Genomic DNA, 27,964 nt, shown 5'->3' on the forward strand with positions numbered 1-27,964 from the left:
TCAAACAGTATTTTGGCAATATTACAACATATCATATGTAGTGCAACATGAATATAAATATAAACACTTCCATCAGACTTTATACCCACCATTGCCATGGTAACCCCTTCAAATGGGTGACAGCCTACGGAGAGTGCTCCAAATATAAGTGTTCACTCTGATCGAATGTATGAATGGTAGGCAAAGGTGCATAAATGCAAATATACATACATGATATACAAGATGCGACCAGGGGGTCTCTAAGTCACTCCCATCTAAACGTCGCAATCCAAATTAACATAAGGTAACCATAGCAACCCGTCTATATTCGGGTGGTAGTAGATTAAAAACCATAAACTTTTCTTCATTATGATGTTGTCAGATCTGCATACTAACAATATGAGGCATATTGTATATAATAAACAACTTAGATAGTAAAGTAAAGTTGAACACTTCTATGAAAATTTCTTTTCCCACGGTTACCATGGTAACCCCTTATAATGGGTATTCACTTTTATAGAGTACTCCAAATGCAGGTATAGACTCTAATAAGATGCATAAATAACATATACAAATACAGACATGAATATATCTTACAAAGGTGAGTATGAATCACCAATTTTAAGCCTCTTAACCCTCTTCAAAAAACCAACAAAGCTAGATGAAATATGATAATTTACAAAAACCACTTGACCTCAAAATCCGAATTAAGGCCCTTCGGTATTAATGTATCCATACGGAAAATGAATTTCATCTCCGTTCTAGCTAACTCTTCCTTTGATTCTTTTTTCCTCCAGTCCCCCCAGATCTTTTTGAGGCCACAAAAATATTTTATAGATGAAATACTGCAATTATGTTCCTTCTTACAGTGTAATGACAGAGAATGTAACTCATACCCTATTTTAATATTCCTTATGTGTTCTGCCCAACGTTCTTTTAGTTTGCGACTTGTTCTGCCTATCTACTCTTTTTTACATTTGCATTCTACCAAATAAATACAATTATTGGTGTTGCATGTGATGCATTCTTCAATCTTATAGATTCCACCAGTGGTGTTAGATTTAACCTCCATCCATTTCGTGGTTTCAGATTTTATACTCCTGCATACTATGCATGAGCCGCACCTAAAAAACCATTAGACTTATTCGTTGTTCTCTGGGGCTTAGAAATTACACTCTTTACTAAAATATCTTTCAATGTTGGTGTTTTTCTATAAATAAAACCAGGACGTTCTTTTATGTAATCCTCCAACTCCTTATCCTTTCTCAAAATAGACCAGTGTTTTTTAAATATTTTCTCAACTTGTCTATAATGGGGGTTAAATTTGGTGATGAATGGTATACTTGATCCCTTTGAATCAGCCCTCTTATTGGTACCTTGATTAAATTTGGATATGACAAGTTTATCTCGCTCCATATTTTGAATGTATGTATATTTGCATTTATGCACCTTTGCCTACCATTCATACATTCGATCAGAGTGAACACTTATATTTGGAGCACTCTCCGTAGGCTGTCACCCGTTTGAAGGGGTTATCATGGCAATGGTGGGTATAAAGTCTGATGGAAGTGTTTATATTTATATTCATGTTGCACTACATATGATATGTTGTAATATTGCCAAAATACTGTTTGAAACACCTTAGTATATGATAAGTTTCTGGCTTTCAACATATCGTAACTTGAATATAGACGGGTTGCTAAGGTTACTATATGCAAATTCGGACCTTTGTGATTGGACGAAAGCGATTTAAAGACTCCATGGTTGTATTGGTCACCATCTGCCTTGATAAAGATTTTTACAAATTGAAACGCGTTGGTAGGCAATCCAGGTGACCTTGAGAAGAGCCACGCTGACTGGAGTATGAGGAATCGATCCCTGAGTGGTGTATAACGTGCAGTGTTAACCAGCCGGCTGCCTGATCGACGGAGAGGGATAAAAAGTTTTCCCTACACGTTTAATACCATCCCGCTTAGGGTAAGAGTCCCATTCTACCAGGATTATCAGCGACTGTTCTCCAATTAACATCATTTTAAAATTGTTTTATGTGATTTTATGCATATTAAAGTGTTGTTGGAAGTAATGCACTATCTGGAGCAACTTCTTCTTTTTTGAGAGAACGCCCAGATATCAGGGTGAATGATTTGAAGATTTCTATATTATTCTACGTGTACCTGTGGGCGTTAAAGACCCCCTTATGTAAGTGTAATACCCTAAGGGGATTTATCTGTTACACATGGTGGTGATTTATTCAGTGTTTGACCACACGGGTGATAGATGGTAATAGAGTTTGAACTTTTGCATTGATTACTACCACCTATGGTAATATGATCTTTTCCATTTATTTGTATATATGGACATCGGTGGAAATTTGATATTTGGATCTATGTCAACGGCTTGTGGATTTAAAAACTTTGGACATATGAGCATTGGAAACCTTTTTTCTGGACTACATATCATCAGTTTGTGCATATGGGACATTCTGTATAGAAATTACATATAATGTACCTGTTTGTTTAAAGTATAAGCGCCATAGCTATTTACTGTACATATACATCGGCCACACTAGATCGCCTTCCCATAAACCACAGTTGAAAGGCTCACAAATTTAGTTCTAGGGGGAAATCTGGATTGTGGGTCTATGCAGTGAGAGGAGACAATGGGGAAGAAATATATGTATGCATCTTCAACCTAGATTGGCATTAGACAGTAGGGCCAATAGTGGGGTAAGATATGCAGGGTCATTTTGGGAGTCAATGAAGGAGACTAGGAGGGACCCTCAGAGCATGACCCTAAATCGTGATTGATTGTTTGGATTCTATGGGACAGGTCCACTACAGAATTCTAGTAAACACCAGTTCCTGGTGATATTTATAAAACTGCAGGAGTTGAAGTCCCCCTTGGATTTTACTCTGATAGAGAACATCTTGAGAAAATCCTAGGATATTTTACTGTCAAATTGCAAATCAATGATTGTAAGTCAGTGAGGTATCTGCAAGGGATATGAAGTGGGAGTGTTTGGAGAAGATATAAGACTTTTGGTAGTGTATTCATCTTAACAATATTAACTTTCCCCAGCCAGGAGAAGCCTTGGGAGCACCATTTCTTAGTCAGAGCATTACTTGGAAAGATCTTTAGTGATCAATACCCCTATTTGATATGACTTAGGTGCCAGACAAAGGGTAAAGCATGTTTGATCCCGGCTAATGATTTTGGTGCCACTGAACGATTAAAGGCGACTGATTTAGTATAATTTATTTTGAAATTTGCCAAGTGCCAAATTCTGAAATAAAAAGCGTGGGAAAATCACCTAATACTATAAATAGACTTGGTATCGGATCTTTTACTATGTAATAGCTGTTTGCGTTGGTCCTGCATTTTTTTTATTTTTCTTCAATCAAGCAAGAAGATTCGGGGATGTTACAAATATGGGGCCCCCCTGGCCAAAGAACAGAAGACTGCAAGCAACAATGGGCCCCCCTTGGACAGAAGAACAGAAGACTGCAATCAACAATGGCCTTCCCCTGGGCAGTAGAACAGAAGACATTGCAAGAAGGGATATTTGGGACATGGTCAAGCATAGACTTTGGATACAATTTTATTTTGGACTTTGGTGACATTCAATTTTGGATTGAAAGCTGCTCACAACAGAAGAAAACTTCTTTAGTGAGTATATTGGGGATTTATTATTTTAAAAAAAAATATGTGATGTAAATGAGGGTGTTCACTGTCATTTTTGTTGGTTTATTATTTTTAATAAACGTTAGTGGCTTTAACCAGGGTGTTGTCATTTTGTTAACATTTAATTTTGTGGAACTACAGGTCCCAACCAGCCGTGGGTGTCAGGGCATGTTGGCACTTGTGGTTCTCCAAGTGCCAACATGCCCTGGCTGTCGTGGGTATGCTGGTGTTTGTAGTTATAAAAGTAGCAGCATGCACACACTATTTAGGGCAACCTGGCTGGCTGGGACTTGTAGTTCCACTAAACAAAATGGCGTCCATTTGTTTTCTATCACTTACATTGCCGTTATTACCCTACACCCACCACCCAGGGGTGTAGGAAGAGCCCTAGTGCTATCAGCACTGGGCTGGGTGTCCCTAGGGGGGCCCGCTCTTTTTTTTCAGCGGACCCCACTCCCTAGGGAATCCAGCCCAGCGCTGAACAGCCTGGGGTTGGTTAGTCATTATGGCAGGGGGACCCCTGCCGCGTGTCCCCCTGCTATAGTGCATCCAACCCCGGCTGCTTTGCCTAGTGCTGGTTCCATGAAAATAGGGGGGCCCCACGAAAAATTTTCCCCCGATTTTCACGGAACCAGCAGTAGTCTGGCAGCACTAGGGTTAAGACTGAATAGAGGGGGGACCCCAAGCTTTTTTTTTTTTTTAACTTTTATCTATTTTTAACACTTTTGACAGCTGCCGGAGCTCCGGCAGCTGTATGACAGGCAGTGTGACAGTGATGTGTTTATACAACACACTGCTAGAATGCAGCATGTTGTATCTGGCGTGTTTGAAAGCAAACTCTCCTGAGTTTGCTTAATCGCAGCTTCATACATTTGAGACTTTTATAGCTGGAGTGGCAAACAGTCCGGTGTTTGATCTCTATCGATTTTGCAAATAGCGATTTTGACAGAAGCACAACTCTGGCGATTTTGCATAAAGTCTCAGCTTAATACATTTGCGAGTTTCAACTCTCCCGAGAAAATCGCTGATTCTGCAAAATCGCCCCTTGATACATTTACACCTAGATTGGGTCTACTCTGCAGTTCACAGGAATTACAGCAGGTAAGTAAGCATCAAAGCAGGTCCCTTAAGCAGTGATGTTTATTAGCACACTAAGTCCTAAAAAGGACAGTTACACACTAGTGATATCCAAAAAGTACAGATGATATAAAATATTTCAGTGTAAAACAGGTTATCCAGCCTCCTGCCGCTTTAACCAATCCAAATTGATTCATCAAGCCTCCACGTGAATCAGCCTGGAGTGGCTAACACCTTTTTACATTGAAGCTAGTGGCAGTGGGGAGTCTACTCCTCCCCCCTCTGTTCATGAGCTGCCAGGGAGAAGAGGGCTCAGCCCACTCTCCTTCCTGGTATCAGTCTGTCTAAGGCGGGAGATATATCTTTTATTTCTCCCGCCTAAAACCACTTCCAGGAACCCAAAACTGGGGTCAAGCTCTCCCGCCCCCTGGCCGAAAACAGTACCAGTGGGAAAGCAGCCATATCTCGGAGCAGTAGTTCCTGCCCTGCCACTACATGAAAGTTTTTCAGCTACAGTATACGGCTGTTAGGAACCCCTCCAGCCGGTACAGCAAAACCCGGAGTCTGCTCTGAAGTCTGGTGTTCACTGTTGCCCCTAGTGGTGGGGACAGACTTTGCTGCAGACAAACAGAGGGTCGAGAGATGTGTACCGGCTAAGGAGAACCCAGGAATAGAGTGTTCTGCCAGACAGCAGCGTGGGGTCCAGGCCAGAATCGGGGCCGACAGTAGACAACGTATCCAGAGGACAACCAAGGTCAGGGGTCACAGGCACAGGTTCAGAATCCAGGGACAGGCATACGATCAGGGTCAGAAGCACAGGTTCAGTGTTCAGGAACAGGCAATGGTCATACACGGGAAGTCAATCTTCGGTTAAACACCAAACACAGGGACAAAGTAGCAGGCAGCAGTACTGAAACAGGACGCTATAACCGGCAGCGAGGCTCAGTCCTCACTGCCTTAAATAGTACAGATATCCAATCAGGACACAGTCCAGAATTTGTCCTCAGCTGCAGAATGATTAATATGCAGAGCTGCAGCCAATGGAAATAGGCAGAGTGCCAGCGGTAACTTGATTCCCTAATCAGCCTTGATTGGCTGACTGAACCCAGGCTTGGACGGCTGGCTCTGTAATCCCCTGTACGCCAGGAGCTCCCCAGCGTCCCAGTTGTTGCCCAGGCAACCGGAACGAAGATGCAGGAAGTGACGTCCCGGGACGCCCGGAAGAGCGCTCAGAGAGTTGCGGCGGAGTGAAGGATCCAGGGCTCCTCCTGCAGCCCCCACTGGACCACCAGTGACTGGTAACTGCACATTTTATTCTACACATATAGATCATACACTTTAACATTTAATTTTAAAGTACACATTTTGCAAAGACATTGGTTACACTCATATAGTTACACTCTCGGGGCTGCATGCCAGTTAAGTACCTGTGCTACAGCGCCTCTACCTTAGATATATTCATTTAAGAGACTATACATTTACACAATATATAGTTATACACTCCTGGGAATTAACCCTTGCAGCAAATTTTCCTTTACCCCTGAATTGAATAGAGTAATTGGCTGGACTGGTTATGCAACTAACTTCTTCCTCCCCAATACCTCCTTATCATTACCTGAACCAGTCTCTGTCACCTGCTAATAATCAGAAGAATTAACCGCCCTGAGAAGAGAATAAAAATGAGAGAACACAAAACAGGAAAAACTACAACTTCATGCTTGACAACAGTCTTAGCCTTTGGCTCAGGTGCTACTAACTGCATTCGAGGCCTTCCAGTACAGACTCATGAGTGCCCTTGGACCCTTCTCTAAGTGTTGGCCCCTCTGCAGTGGGTGGAATGAGCACCAGTGTGTCTCTGCTACCCTTGAAGCCGTGATGCTGGTAGCCTACACTTGGTATCTGTCTGTCAAATAACCTAAGCTTAAGAAATTTCTGCTCCACAACTTACTCTCCCGATCCAACATCCTGACAGTTAGTGTGACCTTTCAGGAAACAGTGTTTTGGACGTTCTTGGTTGCTGGTTCACTATTTACCTTCTCTCAAGATCTAACCTAGCCTCCCAGTTACAATCTCATCTCACGAGGGGTCAAGAACATTTCAAAAACTGACAGGTTAGGAGTCTGCCCAGGAGTGATCTTTTGGTAGCGGGAAAGGACTAGTGGCCGAAGCTATCAGTCACTTCAATCAAGTTCTAACTCTTATTCTATTCAATTCGTTCTACCGAGTACCACTATTTTATGTTCACACTGGTTTATGGTTAATTGAAAGTATGTGATTTGTTACCACTACTTATACATTATACCTCTATAATCAATAACATGAATACCCCTATCATCTATTATAACTCTAGGACTATCACATTGAATAACAAAAGCTTTGAGTATGATACAGTAATACATTAGACACATTTCAATACACCTCTACCCAGACATATTTCATTGGTACACCAGTGTATACTTGAGGATCCTGCATGGTGGTAATTGGATGACGTGTATTTGTTTTACCTGGAGGAAAACCCATCAGCAGGAGGGATATGGGATGGCTCCATTGGTCTACCTTGTCCATCTCTCCACCAGACTCCTCACCACATCTCTTCACCTTCCAGACAGTTTATTCCTCAGTTAACACAAATCTTTATATATTAACCAATATGTGTATGCGTGCATGTGTGTGTGTGTGTTCACATTTCAGAACTAAAACAATACAACGAAGAACAAAACAAAACATAGATTTGTTAACTGTCACATAAAACCCTGCTGTCTATTTGACAGCTATGTTCGCCCTGGTGTGACAGCCTTGTATGGTCGTGTGTGTAAGTGTGGACCTTACTAGCAGCTACTTCAGTTGGTAACTGTGTCACTGTATAAAGTCCTCTATGTAGTGTCCTAATCATGTGCTGGTATTGCTATAAAACGATTTCTCAGTCACCTCAACATCGCCCCCTTGACTAGAAAAATGCTGAAGACCAATGTATATCAATCGATTTTCCCTCTGCCAACTCACATGTCATTCTCACTACCTCACATTCAGCTACTTGACTAAGTGGGAAAGGCAAAGGGGTCTATTTCTATAACACTTTCTTCAAATATAACAGTAACCAGTACATGCCTGTCTAACAGTGAAAAAAATATAAAACATGAAAATTCTACATTTTCTAGGGTTTCACATTATGTCGTATCTTGTGGTATAAATCCTACTCCAATGTTCTATACAGAGATGCATATCTGTATGCCTAACCTCCAGCAATCTCCTATCCACCCTTTGTGCATCCATATAAAGGCACAATTTTGTACAGGAGGCACGAACCAAAACAAAAAAAACAAAAAAAACAGATATGCAATCTATAAAACATGAATCGTATTTCCACAACAGAACCTTTCTGCTTAAAATCAGCAGTTTCTATACACATGAAAACAAAACCCCTGACTGTTTCTGTAACTCATGTCAATCTAGTGTGTTTATCTCTGAATTTGTCTTATGTAACAAAATTAAAATATGTTTTAGCCCCATTGTTGAGACTGTGTCTGATTTTATCTCTACCAGAGCAGAGAGAGAGAGAGAGAGAGAGAGAGAGAGGGAGAGAGAGAGGGAGAGAGAGAGGGAGAGAGAGGGAGAGAGAGAGACTAGCGTTTGTGTAAAAAAATGAGAAATAGGAAAGCAATGAATGATGAGAATATAAAGATTTGAATACAAACATACATGCAGAAAGGGAGATTTTTTTTACAACAAAATGACAGCTGGATTGGACTCTGACTCTATGGGGAAATGGCTGTATTCATTCCACTGCTCCCCTTAGCTATTTGCTAACTATGACCCCTCCCCATACTTGACTAGGGGGTCTTAACAGTGCAATCCAGCGTCGTCCGTCATTTGTTCATTAAGAACTCGGTATCTCATTGACTACATACCTTTTCAACGGACTTTCCTAACTTATAATAGAGAAATGTAAAAATTAACTGTTGATGACTCATCTGAGATACATAAACGATATTTTGGAGCAAAGTATGTATATACTTCATTGTTGGATAATGATTCTCAGCCAAACAAATTATCATGAGACACTGCAGCCTAACAAAGAGTGTTCCATTTGTCTATTGTTAGTCTTTCAAGAGTAATTCTTCTATTTCTCTATCTCACCCCTTTTAAACACTAGTCTATACTTCTTTTGTCTGCCTTTATCTGTGAAGAAAAGACAAGATAGTTATCTTTAAACAACAAACAAACCAAACATTCTCATTCTTTACCATCAGCCAGTGATTAGGAAAACAAGTATTTGACAACATAAAACAAACAAACAAAATCAGCAAAGATTACCTTTTAAACTCAGTTTCTTCCTAAAAGTACACACTAATACTTACCATAGATTAAACCTAGAGGCGGCTATATTTCTCCCCCAAAATATTAGTTGTTACAGAGTGTGCAATCAATCGTAGGGGAACCTCTGAGAGAAGTGTACGCCTCTTTTGTGGATGTCTATGTGATTTCCAACCCAGGTATCCGTTCTTCTCTCTACACAGTTCTTACTCATGTGTCCCTTCTTACTGCAGTAGAAACACGTCCCTGTCATGTCTGCACAATATTTTGCTAGGTGTCCTATTTTATTGCATTGAAAACACTTCCTCAACTCATGTTGTTTCTCTTCCTTTTTACAATCTCTCCTAATGTGTCCTTCTTCTCTGCAATTGTAACATCTCACTATTCTGGGTTTCCTGTTATGTGGGTTGTATGCTGGTGGTCGTGTGTGCAGTCCCTCTAGTGCTGGGATACTTACCATCAATACCCTATCACTTAGTGTCTCTTTCTGTTTATTCATACTTCTATCATGTTCTATAGCTGACTCCCTGAGAGCACTTACAGTGGTTCCTTTCCAGTATGGTAATGAAGTTTGCACCCTTCTTTTCAAGTTTTCCCTGAGGCCATCCATTAGAACTTTAACAGCAACCTCTCTGTAGCGTACATTATCTTTTATGTCTGGTACCCCAGTATATTTGCCCATTGCTATCAGAGCTCTGCAAAAATAGTCTGTTGCATTTTCACTATCTTTTTGCTGGATAGTAAAAATTTTACTCCAGTCCACTGGGAAATATATGGCCAACTGTGTGATTATATGTCTAATATTGTCCTGATTATCATCCTCGGTTAAGGATTCATCCTCCTCCAACATACAATCCTTAATGAACTTTTGTATATCAGTATTGAGAGGAAGACAGGTCTTCAATAATACTCGCCAATCGTTATTGGTTGGCTCATACATATTACCATAATATCTAATAAACTGCTGACATTTGGTCAAATCTTTCCTAGGATCAAGGAAATCAAACAAAATTGAAAATGTTTCAGACCTAGTGCATGTATCATGCTTTGCTACATGTTTTAAGGGAATGTCACCATCTCTGTCCGCTTTCCCATTGGGAACTGTTGTAGTGCAGACAGGATGTAAGTCTACCAAATGACTATGTTCTGAACTAGTTGCTGAAATTGCTGCTGCAGTACAATGGATGTCTCCCCCTGTGTTAACCTTTTCATTTTTCTCACCACTTTCAGCCACTGCCCCTGCTGGTGGGACCGTCCCTCTTCTTTGTCCTGAAACATTACTTTTAACATTACTTAAAACAACATACAAGTTACTAGTTACAGTTTTTACATTTTTTGTATTGTCTGTACTTCCCGCCCCGACCGAATTTTGTCGGGGGCGTGTTTGCGCTCAGTTCGCCACGCTTAGCAACGCACACTTCCGGAATGCTTGTTTCCGGTAAGCTTACTTCCGCTGAACACGTGTTTTTCGCTACACTCACTTCCGCTGTGCGTTCGCTGCTCTGCCATGTGTTACCTTCCATTTGCCACGATTTTAAACAATGATTATGTGCATTTCTCACTTCCGTTGACTTAATCAACCGTACTTTATCTTTTACCGTATTTAGTACCTCTGCATTAAAACTCCCTATTGTTTGGAAAGGCCTATCACAATCTTTGGTCATTTCGACCCACGTGTCACAATACACAGTTGCGTATGCACCATATTTTTCACACATGAGAAATCTCACTGACTCAATAGGACCTTCCTTAGGCAGTACAATGACCATCTCTAGCGTATGCTTAGCACCCATGTTGAACAATATACCTTCTACCCGGAACACAGACACACCGCAATGCTTTGTTCCTTCCGGCCAACAATACCCTTTTATGTGGAATACAGACACACCGCAATGCTCTGTTCTTTCCACCCAACAATTTCAACTCTGTTGCTATAGTCACCGCTAGAGATCTATAATGCTCGGTGAACGTATTTCCTTTAGCCGCGTTCACTCGCTTTTCTCGCACCAGGCAAGGATCCCTAATACAGAAATATCACTGTGGGCCACAAGGGCTATCAGCTCCTCGATACCCTGGCTCAACCACAAAAATCTGCTGAGTTTATTATAACTGGTAGCACAAAGTCGATACAATCAACCAGCCTTTCCAACATAATTCCTCCTAGCTGCTTCACCAATTCGCACTAATCGGTGCGGTTAGATCGCACTGCCTACCAATACTAATTATTAGCAAACCTTGCGATCTATTGGTAGTGCTTTGCGAAAACACGGTTTTCGCATTCGGTATACCTGCCCTGTATACCGTCCTTCAGTTGGGCAATCCGCCTTGTCAGACAGCAACTGAGTACAATGAATAATAACAGTGTATCTACACTATACACCTTTTCTGCGCAGAAAATTAAAAGTTCCCAACAATAGTAATAATGTCTCAGAGGCTTTCACAAGTAATTATACTATGCATATAATAACTATCAAAACGATTGTTCAACCACGTGGCAAATCTACCGGAAGTTCGCGTACGCACAGCAGGAAATACACATACGTTTAGCAATGCAATACACTTTAAAACGTAAAACGACAATAGAAAGAAACATTTTTCTTTCTTGTCCCTAGATTCCAATTAGCGTTCCTTCAGTCTATGCAACAACGGACATTCGGTTTCGCAACACACAGTGAACCACAGGTCTTAAACGCATTACGTTCTTTCCTGCTTATGCGACGCGTCCGTCAATCCACCCTTTGTTGAGGAACCGAATATCGTAAGCATTGCATACCTGCCGATAACGTAACTTACCTTCGAGCCCCCAAATTATTAAAGTAATTCTATCGATTTAAAATAAGCATTGCTCAATCAATTGTATGTGTGTCCAAAGCACATGGTGGTTTATTTTAGCAGATGTAAATAGTCAACAATTCAATACATATTATATTATGATAAAGTACAGTACAGCACAGCCAATACCAAAAGATAAATACATACATACCGCTGCAATCGCTGCGCTTCCATGGGTCCCAATGGAACAGTGTATCTGTTAGATAACTGTGGTCAGAGTAGACTGAGAGCCAAAGGAAGCGCAGCTATATTATATTACAGTACAGTGTTACACTTGAACAATAGAGATGACGTAGATTGTTTCTATAGGTCCAGGCACAGGGTGGCTTCAGGGTAAACAGTTCATAGGCTGATTCAGTCTAAGGAATCCAAAGGAGGGGGTCGTCTCTCCAGGGGGTCTGCTCCTTTCATAGCCAGCATCATACAAAGGATTATTCCCTAATATCAATAACTAAAGTATGCAATGTGCAATCTCTTCGCCGACTGCACCGGACAGCTGCTGATGATTAGGGGATCAATATGATATCAGGCATGACACCTTTCCTATAACCTAAACCTTTAATAACACTACAATGTACATATAATCACTATATATATATATATATATATATATATATATATATATATATAGACTAATAATAAACCAAATACTATCTGCTCCTGAATTACAGTGTAACAGAACCAATATGAAATTATATAAATAACTAAATGTTGTAATGCGAGTGTGTGCGTGCGTATTTTACAGTGTGAAGGCACCACGCCACGTAACACGTGGCGTACGGATCGCATTTGCATGGCTAAACAATATTAAACCAATATACTTTCGTTCATCCAATTATACGACTTCAACAGTGTGAGGTGTAAAATGGATCATGTAATACATGAAAGGTATAAGTAGCACAAGATAAGTGGAAACATAGTAATAAACTGCACCTAGAATCCATAGCAAGGTATTTCCATGCCATGGCTAGCTATAGAGAAATTGCGGTGATAGCATCAACAGGGTTAGGGTGGTGACAGCCCCTACAAGTAGAATGAAGTGAAAACTTATCCTAACTAAAAACTGATCTATCTATGAAGAAGTAGGAATTACATAATGAATAATGCAATATGCAATGGAACAAAGGCAAGGGGTGCAAATTAGTTTATTATTTTGCACATAAGTTAAATACTGGCTGTTTTTTCATGTAACGCACAAATATTTGATAGCTTTATTTGTACACTGAAATATAAAGTTGATCTAGGACATGCTTTACCCCAACCATAAATCTGCCATCACATTTTAAATTTACCTTCCCCTTCAATGCAACATGGTTTTGCCAGGGACAAAGTTACTCATTATTTTTGCTTCACTTTTTTAATGAATCAGACCCACAGTCTCTTGTAGTTTCTTCTCTAGAGCAAGGATATCCTGTTTAGTAGAAAACCATTTGCTATGCTGTAGAATTTTGTTAATCCCTGCTTTATCACCCAAGTAAACAGATATTTCAGATAAGCCACGGGATGTTAATTCCCAACAGAAGAAGTTGTAGGTGATGTGACAGTGCGACTGGTTGGGGGGTTTAAGGTATTGATGGAAATCAGGTTGTCGAGAAGGCTGCTTACCACAAATTGTCTTCCTCCTTTGTGTTGCTTTATTATCTTTGCCCATAGAGATGAGTTAAAGCTATCTGTAATAGGTTATCTCATGAACCAGAAAACTTTTGCTAGATATGAGAGTGTATACGGTTGTTGTTGAGCTTTGTCGTGGAACTAAATTTGTCAACAAGAGTTAGCAAAATGAAAAGAAGAAAGCTGTCACCAAGATTTGGGAGAATTTGTTATACCACATTTATCTGCAGTGAAGTCGGGCTCTGTTAGGAGAGTCTTTCAGGATATTGGAGTGTGCAGTTTGAAAGCTGAGAATTTATTTTACAGGTGGCCACCTGACATATTTCCACTAAAGAGTCAGTATTTTTTGTTTACTGTTCAGTAATGTAATACCCTGTACTGTCTACTGTTTGTGAATTGTACGGCGCTGCGGAACTCTTGTGGCGCCTAACAAATAAAGGATAATAATAATAATAATAATAATAATAATAATAATAATAAAGAGAGTATTTCACTACTACACTGTTTTGAGCTACCATCCCAGCATATGGGTTATTGGAACATTGTTTATTCTCTAAATAAGTTTGTGCATGTTACAATTTGATAGTTTGTTTCCCTCTAACAATGCTTAAGTGAGCAGATAGCTACATAGTTTTATGTACAAAATTCCTAATTACAGGTTATCCTTACAAAGTATTACAAGGTACTTTGTTATGAAACTTTTATCTGAAGCTAAAATGGTACTATTCAATTAAAATCTTCCCTTACTAACAGATGTTCCACTGCTATGAGAAATTAAATTCTGTTATAAGAAAATTTAAATGGTTACTGTTCCTTACCGTCTGTTTAAAATACACATACAGTATATGGTTTTATATGTTTGTTGATGTTTTTTATTCATTCTTTTTTTATAGTGTATTATAAGTGAACACATTGTTTTATGATATTTGTACCATTTGCAGCTTCCTTTCTCTTTTTTCTACCATCTGTGTTTTACTAATTAGTTTTTAGTTGATAGGCTTATTTAGAGCGCTGTTTCAAGTTTTTCTATATGTGTATCTGTTTTTAGGAGGCATTTGGCAGTCTCTAGGAAAACAGCAGCCTAAGCCTTACTTTGTCTTCATACTTATTGTTGTGACTTTATTTATATATCCTCATAATGTGTGTGTGTGTGTATGTGTGTGTGTGTGTATGTGTGTGTGCAGGGCTGCCGAGAGGGGGGGGGAGCGGGTACAGTTTACCCGGGCCCGGCCATGCCAGGGGGCCCGGGCCGGGCCCTCGCTGCTAATTAAATTTATTTATTTTTTTATTTTATTTTTCTCTCTTGCGCTTTTTTTTTTTTAAGTTTTTTTATTTTTTTTCCCGCGGGGGGGGGGGGGGGGGGGGTGGTCTTGGGTTTCTTGGGAGCTGTAAGAAGAAATTAATTAAAAAAAAAAAAAATACTCACGTGATCGCGCGGCGCCGTGTCCCTCCTCTCCTCCATTCACACTGACTGCCGGGCGTGACGTCATCAAGTCACGCCTGTCAGTCAGTGAGGAGCGCCGCAGCCAGCAGGAAGAAAGAAGACAGAAGAGGAGACAGAAGAGCAGAAAAGAAAAGAAAGAAGTTGACAAAAGGTAAGTAAAGAAACGGAGAGGCTAGGGGAGGAAAACAGGGAGGGACAGTACTATAAAGAAAGGGGACAGAGAAACAGAGGAGGAAAAAAAGGAGAGAGCCACAGAGTAATAAAAAAAAAGTGGGAGAGAGGAACAGAGGAGGAAAAAAAGGAGAGAGCCACAGGGGAATAAAAAAAAATTGGGGAGAGAGGAACAGAGGAGGGAAAAAAAGTGGGAGAGAGGAACAGAGGAGGAAAAAAAGGAGAGAGCCACAGAGGAATAAAAAAAAATTGGGGAGAGAGGAACAGAGGAGGGAAAAAAAGTGGGAGAGAGGAACAGAGGAGGAAAAAAAAGTGGGAGAGAGGAACAGAGGAGAAAAAAAAAGTGGGAGAGAGGAACAGAGGAGGAAAAAAAGTGGGAGAGAGGAACAGAGGAATAAAAAAAGTGGGAGAAAGGCACAAAGTAAAAAAGAAGGGGGAAAAGCAGCATGGAGGTCGCAGTGTGAGCATAAGGGGGTACAGTGTAGTTGTGATGAAGGGGCACAGTAATGTGTGTGATGGCACAGGGGGCTTGTTGCAATGTAGTGTGTGTGAGGTAGGTGGCGGCTAATTAATGGGCGCTATTTTGTTTGTAGGGTGATGGTGAGGCAATTTAATAGTAGGGACTATTAATTTAAGATGGGGTGGTTTGGGGGCTATTGAATCTTGGGATGAGTTTAGGGAGAATGAGGTCTATTTATTAAATGTGACTATGAATTATTTAATGGCAGTGATGGTTGCGGGAAATAGGTATTGCTGGGGCTGTTTGCAGGAAGTGAAATAGGTTTATTTATTAAATGTGAATACTATTATTTTAATGTTGGGGCTGGAGGAAGGCCTAATTATTAATCGTGAGTGCTATTGATTTAAGGCCGGGGCTGGCTGTAATTTTCTAAATGTAGCCATTTTTTTTTCAAAATAGGTCCTTCAACATTCCTGGATCCGGACAAGCCACAACTAAAGAAACCAGCAGCCACAGGTGGAGAAAGTGAGAAGAACAGGTAGGAGAGAGCAGCACAGTGTGTGAAATGTTGTGATTCTAGTAGGGACAATACCAATTTTTGGTGAATGTTGTGCCCAATGTAAGGTGTAGGCCAAGACTGAACTGTTTGTGTACACACTGCATTGTTTGTATACTACACTGTGGTGGTAGATGTCCTGAAAGTCAGGAGTGCTTGAACATATGTGACGCTCCGGCGAATTGAGAGCCTAGTGGTTTTTATGTTAGCCACGCCCCAATGGCACGTTTGCCACGCCCCAAATGCATGACCACACCTCCCAAAATTTTTGCACCGCCGTTTGGCTAGCCACGCCCCTGAATGTATGACCATACACCTAAATTGTTTTGCGCCGCCGTAAGGCGTCGCAAAAAAATTTTGGGGCTTACTTGAATATGAGGGGGGCCCCATGAATTTGTTGTACCCGGGCCCTGAATTCTTCTTGGCAGCCCTGTGTGTGTGTATATATATATATATACACACACACACATGATACTCATGCATTCTAGTCAAATCAAGCTACTTAAGGTGTTAAAAAGGCTCTTGTCATGCATTTGGGCCTAGCCCAGGCCTCCTCAGGGGAAGAGCGTTACTTCCCGATGCAAGCGCCCTTTTTTAACGTGGTTTTGTCCACATGTCACCACCTCATCATTTTTCTCCATCACCTCATCCTTCATCTTCATCGCGACATCCATCATCAAGCTACTTAAGGTGTTAAAAACTCCCCACTGTCACCCCTGGCAACCACCAACCACTCCCAACTGTCACTTCTCCTTCAAGAAATATATAGGTCAGTGTATAACTCTGCCCAGCAGGTGGCGCTGCAGCTTGGTTTTTTTTTTCACACACGCCACTAGGCATTTATATAGTAGATATATATATATATATATATATATATACACACATATATATATATATATATATATATATATATATATATATATATATGTGTGTATGTATATGTGTGTGTGTATTCAGAATTTTAACTATTTCTTCTTATCCTTTCTGTGCCTGAAATATTTGTTTTTGTATACAGGTCAGTTTGTCTATAGGTTCATAATTTTGTTGTCAATCATCTAACATTTGTGTTGCAGATACTGCTTTTTTAAGCTGAATTTCTGAATAGCCTCTGGCAATCCTCCATATACCAATAGCAAAATTATCATGTTTATTGTTGAAATATGTGAATGGAGCAAGTGTATTTTGTGTGTTTTGTCTCGCAGCTTTCTAATTCATCCCTCAACTGGTATAATTTATACACAACCTTGGGCCACTCTGGATGCTGAAGAGACCTCCAAGTATAACTTTTATGTCAAAGCCGAGGACACTGAAGGGAAGTATAGCTTAGCCGAAGTATTTGTTACTGTATTGGACGTCAATGACCACTGCCCGGAGTTCAATGAGAACATTCAGGAGAGGACCATGGTCATTGGTACCCCAGTAAAAATAGAGGTATGCCTTTCTCTATTAATTAACTTCATCTTTACTACAGTTAGTATCAGATTTACATTATTGTATATTCTGATCAACACGATGTGTTACATTAAAAAAGCAATAATGCAGATCAGAAACAAAAACATGGATGTTTCATGACTTATGAATGCCATTGCATTTTTCCATCACAAAGTGACCTTGCAAGCAGGACCAGTGCTAGCGTGTCAGACGCCTCCCTGTAAAAAATAAATTTGCGCCCTCCTCTTTTATAAATTTTTTGTTCATTCAATAATTCTTTTTCTTTTAATACAAATCATATAATACATTTTAATAAAGAGAGTAATATAAATAAATACATTAAACAGCAAACATGATTTGCTATATGAATAATATAAATGGAGAATATGTATTCTTTGTAATAACATTTTATATTTTTTGCAAATTAGGTTTGTTGTGCCCCCTTCTTCATCACACGGTGACCCCTACTTCATTACATGGTGCCCCCTTATCACATGCAAGCCCAGTCTCCTCCATTACATGCTGCCCCCCTCTACTCCATCGCATGCTGCCCCCTCTCCTCCATCACACGCTGCCCTCCTCTCCTCCATCACACGCTGCCCCCCTCTCCTCCCTCACATGCTGCCCCCCTCTCCTCCGCCACACGCTGCCCCCTCTCCTCCGTCACACGCTGCTCACTTCTCCACCGTCACACGCTGCCCTCCTCTCCTCCATCACACGCTGCCCCCTTCTCCTCCATCAAATGTGCCCCCCTCTTCTCCATCACATGCTGCCCCTTTCTCCTCCATCACATGCTGCCCCCTTCTCCTCCATCACATGCTGCCCCCTTCTCCTCCATCACATGCTGCCGCCTTCTCCTCCATCACATGCTGCCCCCCTCTTCTCCATCACATGCTGTCCGTTTCTCCTCCATCAAATGTGCCCCCCTCTCCTCCATCACATGCTGCCCCTCTCTCCTCCATCACATGCTGCCCCCATCTCCTCCATCACATGCTGCCTCCTTCTCCTCCATCATATGCTGCCTCCTTCTCCTCCATCACATGCTGCCGCCCTCTCCTCATCCACATTGCTGCCTCCTTCTTCTTTTTCAACATTGGTGTCCCCTTGTTTATTTACTTACTTTTCTATGACCTTCTTTCCTTCTCTTCTCTTCTTCTGTCTTTTTTTCTTTTTGTTGTCTCAGTGAGCAGTTCCTCTCTGCGTCGCTCCTCACTAACAGTGTTGGGACGTGGCAACGTCATGCCTGACAAGGTCAGTGAGAAGGAAGCAGAGGGGAGGAGGAGCAGGACGCCGGCGGATTTTTTCCCAATTTTTTTTCTTGTGCTGGCTGACAAGCTGGATGGCAGGTGGTGGGGAGTGCCCCTCAGCCTTGCTTACCACGCTTACCGCGTTTTGTCGGCCCTGCTTGCAAGACTGAAAAACAGAAATAGTCAGCAAAAGCCTAGAGGGTTTTTTTTTTTATTTCTACGCTAACCTCTAGTAAAAGAAGATTACAGTAGTACTGTTATTATTTCTTAATATCTATATATTACTGGCTGAAAGACTCATAAGCATCTTAGATTAGTACAAGTCTACTATAGTTGATTTCTCGTACCATTCTGCAGTTGGAAGCTGAAAAGGGGAAATAAAAAAGAAATATCAAAAACAAAATTGTGATTGTTCAATATAAATATAGATAAAGACTGATCAGCACATCTAAAATACTGTGTTTAAAAAAATTCACTTTTTTAGGCAACAGACCAGGATGCAGAAGAACCAAACAATATTGTAAACTATTCCATTATGCAAGCTGATCCAGATAACGTTTTTGAAATAGACCAAGCCACTGGAGAGATAAAACTTAAATCTTATATCAGATCGCTGGATGTAATTCAAAACATTACCCGCAACCAAAACTGCAAATGGTCTGTAGTTGTACAGGCAAAAGACAGAGGCTCTCCATCATTCAGTACCACTGCAGTGGTCAAGATTGATGTTACTGAAGAGGTAAGAGTATGATATCTCAGTTTGTTTAGTAGAGCATCAATGTTTTCTATTATTTAACCCTAGCTAATATCTGTTTAGCCATTTAATATGGTAAAGTAATTCACGGCTTTCTGTAAAATACATACATATTAAATACATATATTAGCATCCCTGGTAACTTTTTAGGTGTAGCACAATATCCAGGGATTCTGATCTTACTGATTTTATCCCAGACTATTGCATCCTACTGCAAGATCTGACAGCAGCTATTCTCTAATGTGCCCCTGCTATTGGTGGGCCCACACTTACAGCAAGTACATACATATGGACATTACTTGTTCCTGAACCTAGATTGACACTTGCTTGTCTCCTGTCTCAGCATGTCAGTCCAGCATGAAGTGTAATCCCAGGCATTCCCACACTCCATAACTCTGTGTTGCCCCTGCATTGAACATTGCCCTGCGTTATCAGGCTGCCCAGGAAAGGAGTAACGTTGACTGGTCTTATGCAGAGGGAATGGCTATAGGAGAAGGGATCATCTCTCTCTTCAGTAACCTGCTGGGACCAACTCAGCAGTTGTCCCCAGTTGGTCACAGGGGACAATACCAGATAAACATGAGATACAATAGCCAAATAGTACCTGAGAGGGGAGGGCTCACATATTTATGCATGTGTAATCCCTGAACCCAGGTATTGCATTTCAACATATTTCAACACAATTCATCACATTTGATTACTTCCCATATGGGTATCAAGAAAAGTGGGGTCCCCCACATTATGCACAAAGGATTCCGGACAAGCTTAATCTCCATTAAAGGTACCTGGTACCCACACTTTTTTTTTGTCAAAAGACTTCAAGATTTCCGTAGTAATAGTAAACAAAATTATCTTTCTATTAGTGTAAATTTTAGGTGTGATTAGTAAGCTTGATTGAATGTGGTAAGCTTACTTGTAGAGTCGGCACTTTATCTTTTGAGACCCTAGCAAAGCCCCTGATACAAGTTATTCAGTTTCTTTTATTTTAAACACTGCGTTTCCTAAAAGTTTATTGCTTCCGTTAATTGGATTCACACATGTAGTTATATCATGGCACTGTCCACAATAAGCACATAATCTACCAGCTCTGAAATTTCTCTGTTAGCAAATAAAATGCCAAGTTAAACTTACTCTTTCATTATTGATGTGGAACTGTGCTCACGCAGACAGTGTCTCTACAGCACTCTTGCACAGCAGCTAGGTCTCACATAATGATACTTTTTGTTCCATTCATGCAACAGCCATAAGTTATCTAACACTAGTTAGCTTGCAATGCCCTCTGCAAACTAAGAAGAAATTCTACTAATTCTAATAATCACAGCTCAACACCACAATGTCGAGACATTTATTCAAATAATAAAGTATTAAAAATGTATGCGTTTCAAAATATTGATGGTAAAAAAAAAATAACTGTTATGCTAATTATGCTTCTACCCACCTTGGCAAAATCCTTTCAGTGTTAGTGTAACAAACAAGCATTTCATTTCTGGTGGTGAATGGTAAAGAAGCAATATAGCACTGACAGGGATGATTTCTCCTGAAATGAGTCCCTATCAGAAAACTAATGCTAGTTCTGCTAGTTGGGGGAGAATGTATGTTAACTAAATACATTATTTTAGATGGAATTGAACAGTGGCAGAACTACCATACTGCACGGGATGGTTGCATGGCCCAGAGGGGAGGGGAGCCCAGCGGTGCTAATTTTTTTCCATAAGAACCAGCAATGTTATGTTCTGCTCCTGGAATTAAAACTATGTTACATTATATGCCATTGATTATGGATCCTCTTTAATGCATGTACAGTTTAGATCATCAAATGTCTATTGTATTACTTTTTGTACTTATTTTGTTTGCTTTTACTGTCTTGTGTTTCCTGTACTCGCCTGCAATTGTTTGTCCTTTCTACACGTGTCCTCCCCTGTGCTCTAGACTATCCATCTGTTATATGCTTATGCACAATTTTGTGATATTGTGTGTGGTCAAGGCTTACAGTGACACCATGCAATATAAAGTGTAACAAGGAAGTAATAGCTCTCATGCTGTTCAAAGAGGCCACTGTTCATCTTCTTATACTGAAAGTGTATCTTTATTAGCATAGGTAGAAAAAGAAAGTATAAAGAAATAAAAAGCCCAGCTGGTTTAGTGCCTGCAATAGCACTTCCTCTGATGTATAAACCATTCTGCATCAAGCCTCTGAGGAAATGCCATAGCAGGAATGAAACTTTAGGACTCTAGCTATCTTGCTAATAATGATAATGCAGTAACAGGACGAAATTGGTATGGTTCAGCAGGGGGCGGGGCCTAATGATGCTATCCACGGGGCCACGCCCCCATGATGCAGCAATGAGATCTCCCCTCCCAGTTGGAAGATCTCTAAAATAGTAAGCATGATGTAAATCATGTTGCGTTGCAAGGAGTACAAATGCATTTTTTTTCTAGACAGGAAAGATATTGCCTGCTTTTGCGTCTATCACACAAATGATAGGCAGTTTTATTTTAACTCTGTGATTTAAAGATAAGCAAGGATGTGCCCTCATGCCAACTCTAAAACTGCCCGCACATTTTAATTTGCCTCTCCCCTGCTGCATCACAATATGGCTTTGTCGATGTGCAAAATTTCACCATCTAGCTGAATTTATTTCTAAATCTAAATCAAATAAAAATATAAACAGCAGCTTCCTTTGAAAGATGTGAGTGTGGTCATTTATTTTTTACATTTTACATTGTTGGCACTAGAGAAGCCAGGGTAGCATCCTGCACCACAAACCAGGTGGAGCTGAGCTTGGCTCACTTTTACAGAGGCACAGAAGGAGCTATATTATATATAGCAGTCTCGTGCTTCCATACATTCTAAAATACTGTTACAGTCAGGGCCGCCATCAGGGGGCTCACCAGGGGGCCCGGTACAACAGCGCAGCACAGACTTACCTGGGGCCCCGCTGGTCTCTGCTACTCTGTCTTCAGCCTGGCTCAAGTGCAATGCATTTTTCCTGGCTCATACTGCCTTTTTTTTTTATTAGATTCTGCTAGTATACCACTTTATTTCAGTAAGGTTTTTCTGGTTGTCAGAAAACAAAGTTTACAGTGGCAATTCTGTTATTTTAGATGCCATAAAAATTCCAAATGAAAATTCAGGTGCCCATCCATGCATAGAACTGATGTTTTACACAAATAATTTGCTTACCCAACAAATCAAATTTAGTGTACACAGAGGCGGAACTAGAGAGCTGTGAGCCCCAGTGCAGTGGGGAGGAGGGTCCCGGGGCCCACAACTCACTAATTCCTCGTGTTGTGGGCCCCATAATCTCCATGGGCCCCGATGCACCGCACCTGCTGCACCAATTGTAGTTACACAAGATAACACAATGACCAGTCTCCCCACAATAGAAACAATTTCCATATAAAAACACACTAGCATGATGCTAGCTCGTAAAAAAAATTCCACAGTGGATAATCAATTTTTTGAATTATTTGGTTGGTCAAATTGTTGATCATTTTCAGTCAATTGTTATAAATACACAATTTTATTTAATGATTTTAATGAAAATGACAAAGTTGGTATGTGTGTTGGCAAGTTTACATAAAGCCAAGCAAGATTTTACCAACCGTGAACTTCTAGGCAATTTGTGAAAAATGCCTTCTATAGGATTTTTCTGTCACCTCATGCAAAAACTTAGAATCATATTAAAATAGTTATTTATTATTAGTGGTCTTTAATTGGACAGCACTATAAAGGCTTCTCTCCTTCACCATTGAAATAGGAGTAATGTGTAATATGCAACATAAAAACAAGAGAAAACAGTTTTCTGTTTTGGTCTTGCCTGGACACATTGGAATTGATAGAGAGAAGGTTTCAACAACTGAATAGTATTAGGCCCACTGAGCCCTGAGCAAACAATGCAGGAGGTATGATTAGGACATGTTTAGTCCCTGTTACTCACAACACTTCCTATTCCTCCATGGTCTATGATTTTAACTGTTAGGTTTGTGTTTGCATGTTGTAGCTTGAACCAAGTAAATCACAGTTAAACCTGTCAAATCTGTTACTTTTTGTTGTCTTTCCTCATCCAATTTTCTGTTCCCCACATTACATCTTCTTATGTTTGCCATTTCCAGATCAGAGCAAGGGTAAAATCCTATGTTTTGAGTCTCAGGACACGCCCATGGATGATAGTTGGAATTTGCATGAGTACAGTCCTCTCCAGCATTTCTATAACTATGGTGATTTCCACCATCATGTACTGGAAAAGTGTGAAAAGATCCAAAGTCCATCCTAGAGGCAGGGTCAAAAAAATTATAAGGGGGCCACCAATGAAGGCCTTTCATTAACTTAACCAGTGCTTATAAATGTGCCCTCGCTATGCAAAGTGACCACAACTTATGTTAACTTCCATTTCTGCATCAAAATTAGAAGCCCTTTGTCTGTAAAAGAGTACAAGGAAAATAATTGTAAAGTTAGTGACATTGTAAATGAAATCCATGCATGCATTAATTGTTCAGTTACATTCATGAATGGCTTTAAGCTTCTTACCTTATTCTGGAAATGCAATGGTGCTTTCACGATTGTGATGATTATGTGTATAGCTATTATAAAATGATAGTCTTGAATAGCGGTTTCCACAATCTGAAGACATAATCATATACAGTTCCAGGTCATTGTACTCAAGGACAAAAAACACATCCAAAATTACAAAAAAAGGAATGGTTGTTGTCAATGGTATAATAGATACAAGGTATTCTAGAACTGCTAAACTATGTAATAACTGCAAACAATGAGATATCCTATTGGTACTTAAAAAAATAAAATAAACTTCAGTAGGTGGGCACATTAAAATTGCCTAGTTATAAATATAAGGCACCTTATATTTGGCAGAATCTAAGTCACATGTTATCTTTGTACTCTTTTACAGACTCTTCTTCACAAGGGGCCTGTAGCTGCCTTTTTGATGCAAAGTAAAGATAACCCCATGAAAGCCTTAGGGGTGCTAGCTGGTGTCATGGCAATTATGGTGGTCATTACAATCTTAATATCTACTGCGATGTTCTGGCGCAACAAAAAGTCTAATAAAGTTATGCCATTGAGGAGAATAATTAGAAGGAGAAGAACGGATCACCCTCCCAGAATGATTAGGACAGAATGGTTGAAGTTCAAGAAGTCAACAGGTTCTGCAGATAGGTTCTCCATGCAAGATATGGAAGCTGGTCCTCAAAATGAAAATGGCAATAACAACAGTCAGTGTATCCCTGTTCCACCAAATGCTCCATCTCCACCTCCACCTCCACACCTAATACCAAGAGCCAATAAGACTGAATGGAGTCTGCGCACAGTTTCTGGATCCCTGACACCCAGGATTATTGATCAACAAATGAAGGAGAACGTTCCAAGTGCTAGTGCTGCACTTGTATCTGAACTGAAACAGATGCTGGAGAAGAAAAATGCCAGAAGTTCAATATCTTATTATTAGTTTGTCCACGGAAAGTGGAGGAAATCTCTTTGCACATCTATTCATTAAGCTACACCATAGTATGTAAATCGTGCAATGTCTGAAATCAAGCAGTTTTCATAATGACAATACAAACATGTAAAGATGTTTTTTTTTAAGATCCAGAAAGGAAGGATATGTTTAACATACTAGAACATGCACAGTATTTTATAGGCATCCATCACACTCAGTACTTAGCTTTATTCTTCTCTGTGTTTCAATTCTAGATATATTATAGCAATATCTCCTTAATTAACCACAAACTGCCAATAGTGCAAATGCTTGATTCTGCACAGAGCATTTTGGTCAAATGACAGTATAACTTTTTAATGTAAAGAGATAAAAACTGGGCTGTCTGCTAGGAGTAAGATTTTGAAAGTACTTACATTGGTTTTTTTTATAAGTTAAAAGGCACAAGCTGAGTGTATATAGAAGATGGAAATCTAAGGTATTTCCTAAATACCTTACTACGCACATTATACATATGATTTTGCTGATGATACCTGTTCCACATAATAACTAATATACTAATATAACTGCACATAGTTTGTGCAGATATTAGACAGGAGCATGGGCATTTTTACTCAAAACTTCGCTTGAGCTCTGCAATAAATAGCTGCATCATGCAATGTCCCTCTCAACACCACTGACCATATGAGAAATGCACCATTGATTGCTTTTGGCAGCAGAAGATTAAATGTTTCCTCTCACTACCCCATACTCTTCTATTGCAACTGTCAAGCTAAAGTACACTTCTCATCCAGTTACTGCAGGAAGAAGTGCAGAATAATTAGTCCCTTTCTGGTTAGAATCTCCTGCCTACCTCACTTATAGTGACTATGGGCCTGATTCATTAAGAAAAGTTAAGTTTTCTTTCTCAAGTTTTCTGGACAAAACCATGTTGCAATGCAAGGGATGCAAATGAGATTATTATTTTGCACATGAGATAAATACTGCCTGTTTTTTCATGTAGAACACAAATACGTGATAGCTTATTTGTGCACTGAAATTTAAAGTTGATCTAGGATAGTGTTGGGTAACCTGTGACACTGTTGTGAAACTACAAGTCCCAGCATACCGTTCCAGCAATAAGCTGCTATATATTGGCAAAGCATGCTGGGACTTGTAGTTTCAGAACATCTGGAGTGTCACAGGTTAGCCAACACTGATCTAGGACATGTCCTACCACAACTATAAATCTGCAATCACATTTCCAATTTACCTCCCCCTCGAAAGCAACAGTTTTGCCCTACTTGCCTACTTTTGTTTAACTTTCCTTAATGAATCAGGCCCTATGTTGGGTACACAGGGGTAGGAGTATTGGCAATAGAAGGGAAAGCTGTTTGTTGGCCAGGAACTTTCCTTGTGGTAAAATCCTTTAAAGTGGCAAAACAACAAGCAATAATTTGATATATTTAAATCAATAGCTGCCTGTACTGCGATGTACATTTGTATATATCAATAATGTCATACAATAAAGCTATGCTGGATTTTTATTGATGCTGTAAGATATATTGGAGTCTCAGAGAGCCAACAGTATTGCAAATAATCATGGAAACCTCTGTTACATACATATTTGTTGGCATGCAATGTGGGAACAATGTAATCAGTAGCTTTTAGGATGGCCCCAAATAGTACCAGTCTACGCCAAGGATAATATTCCATAGAACTGAATAATTAAAGATAAACATAGGCAAACTGCAGAACTGAGTTAGAAATTATGTCTTATTACATTCTAGGGTAATATTTACTAAACTGCGTGTTTAAAAAAATGGAGATGTTGTATATAGCAACCAATTAGATTCTAGCTATCCTTTTTTTTAGCACATTCTACAAAATGACAGCTAGAATCTGATTGGTTGCTATAGGCAACATCTCCATTTTTTCAAACCCGCAGTTTAGTAAATATACTCTCTAGAGTCAGACCTCTGTTCAGCTCAAAATTCTTTTTAAAGTTGACCTGTCATCCCAATTTAAAAATTGTATTCCACTTTTACCATCAGTCCACATTTCTGATGTTTTACACCACTGGCTATACAGAGGAGATGGTAGCATCATGTTTAAAGGATAAGCAGATCAATTTTATGCTATATAAGTTTTTATCTTTTTAGCACACCATTCAGGGTAACAACTCCAGTTTATTGTATTCTCTATTGAAACAGAGAATATACAGAGAAACCTGGATATGAATTGTAGTTATATAAGAGAAGTGTTACAGATGTGTTAATGAAAACTTTGTCATGTATCATTGTTTTTTTTTTTTACCAAGAACACTCAATAAAGATTATGAAACCAATTAAGAAGCATGTTTTGTGTTTCCAAACTGACAAGCTGAAATAGTGACTTGTGACTTAGAAGTGTAAATAATTTTGTAAACCCCCAGTTCCGTTTTTTAAGCTTGTTATTTTATAGCAAAATGTGTTCACTGGAATATTGTCATGAAATAATGAAGTGCATTTGTGCAAATACTGTATAATGATTGGAATGTGAAACTTATTGCTAAACAAAATGTAAATGAAACATACTTCCAAAATCACATCAGTCACAGCTTAAAACTTCTGTATAATGTATATGATTTGTAAGCTGTGGGCAATTGAGCTTTTGTGCCAAATCATCATTTTGTTGTATATAATTATTTTAGATGCTTGATCGTACCCCTGAATATTTAAATACTCAGATTTACATTTTGCTTGACATACGAGTTGACTCATTGGGTTGTAGTAAATATGTTTATATAGTTGTTTTCTTGGTAATTTACAAGAAATACATATTTTGGCACAATGAGTTAGTCAGACTAGCAAAGGGTGCAGTATAGCAAATACCTGGAGTACCATGAATTATTTTGCTGGTAAGGGACAGCACCCTGAGAGATGGCCAGGTCTTCATTTAGTTCTGAAGCTTGCAAAATGTCATTGCAGGTACAG

General features: G+C 39.7%; 1 protein-coding gene across 3 annotated transcripts in view; it reads left to right on the forward strand.

The window, feature by feature from the left end:
- CDHR1 (cadherin related family member 1) overlaps positions 1-25,845 on the forward strand; it is a 151,079-nt gene extending 125,234 nt beyond the window's left edge. The window contains exons 15-17 of one of the 3 annotated variants that reach the window (XM_075216989.1): positions 17,328-17,556; positions 19,288-19,542; positions 24,468-25,845. In XM_075216989.1, coding sequence (XP_075073090.1) covers positions 17,328-17,556; positions 19,288-19,542; positions 24,468-25,022 — 1,039 coding nt within the window. In that variant the 3' untranslated portion in view covers positions 25,023-25,845. Of the gene's footprint in view, positions 1-17,327; positions 17,557-19,287; positions 19,543-23,673; positions 24,015-24,467 lie in introns of those variants that run through there. The other 2 variants (XM_075216992.1, XM_075216990.1) reach the window with 2 other exon arrangements.
- The last annotated feature ends 2,119 nt before the right edge of the window (positions 25,846-27,964 follow it).

The sequence above is a fragment of the Mixophyes fleayi genome, chromosome 6 (genome assembly GCF_038048845.1).
Source record: "Mixophyes fleayi isolate aMixFle1 chromosome 6, aMixFle1.hap1, whole genome shotgun sequence".
In the NCBI taxonomy this organism is placed as follows: Eukaryota; Metazoa; Chordata; class Amphibia; order Anura; family Limnodynastidae; genus Mixophyes; species Mixophyes fleayi.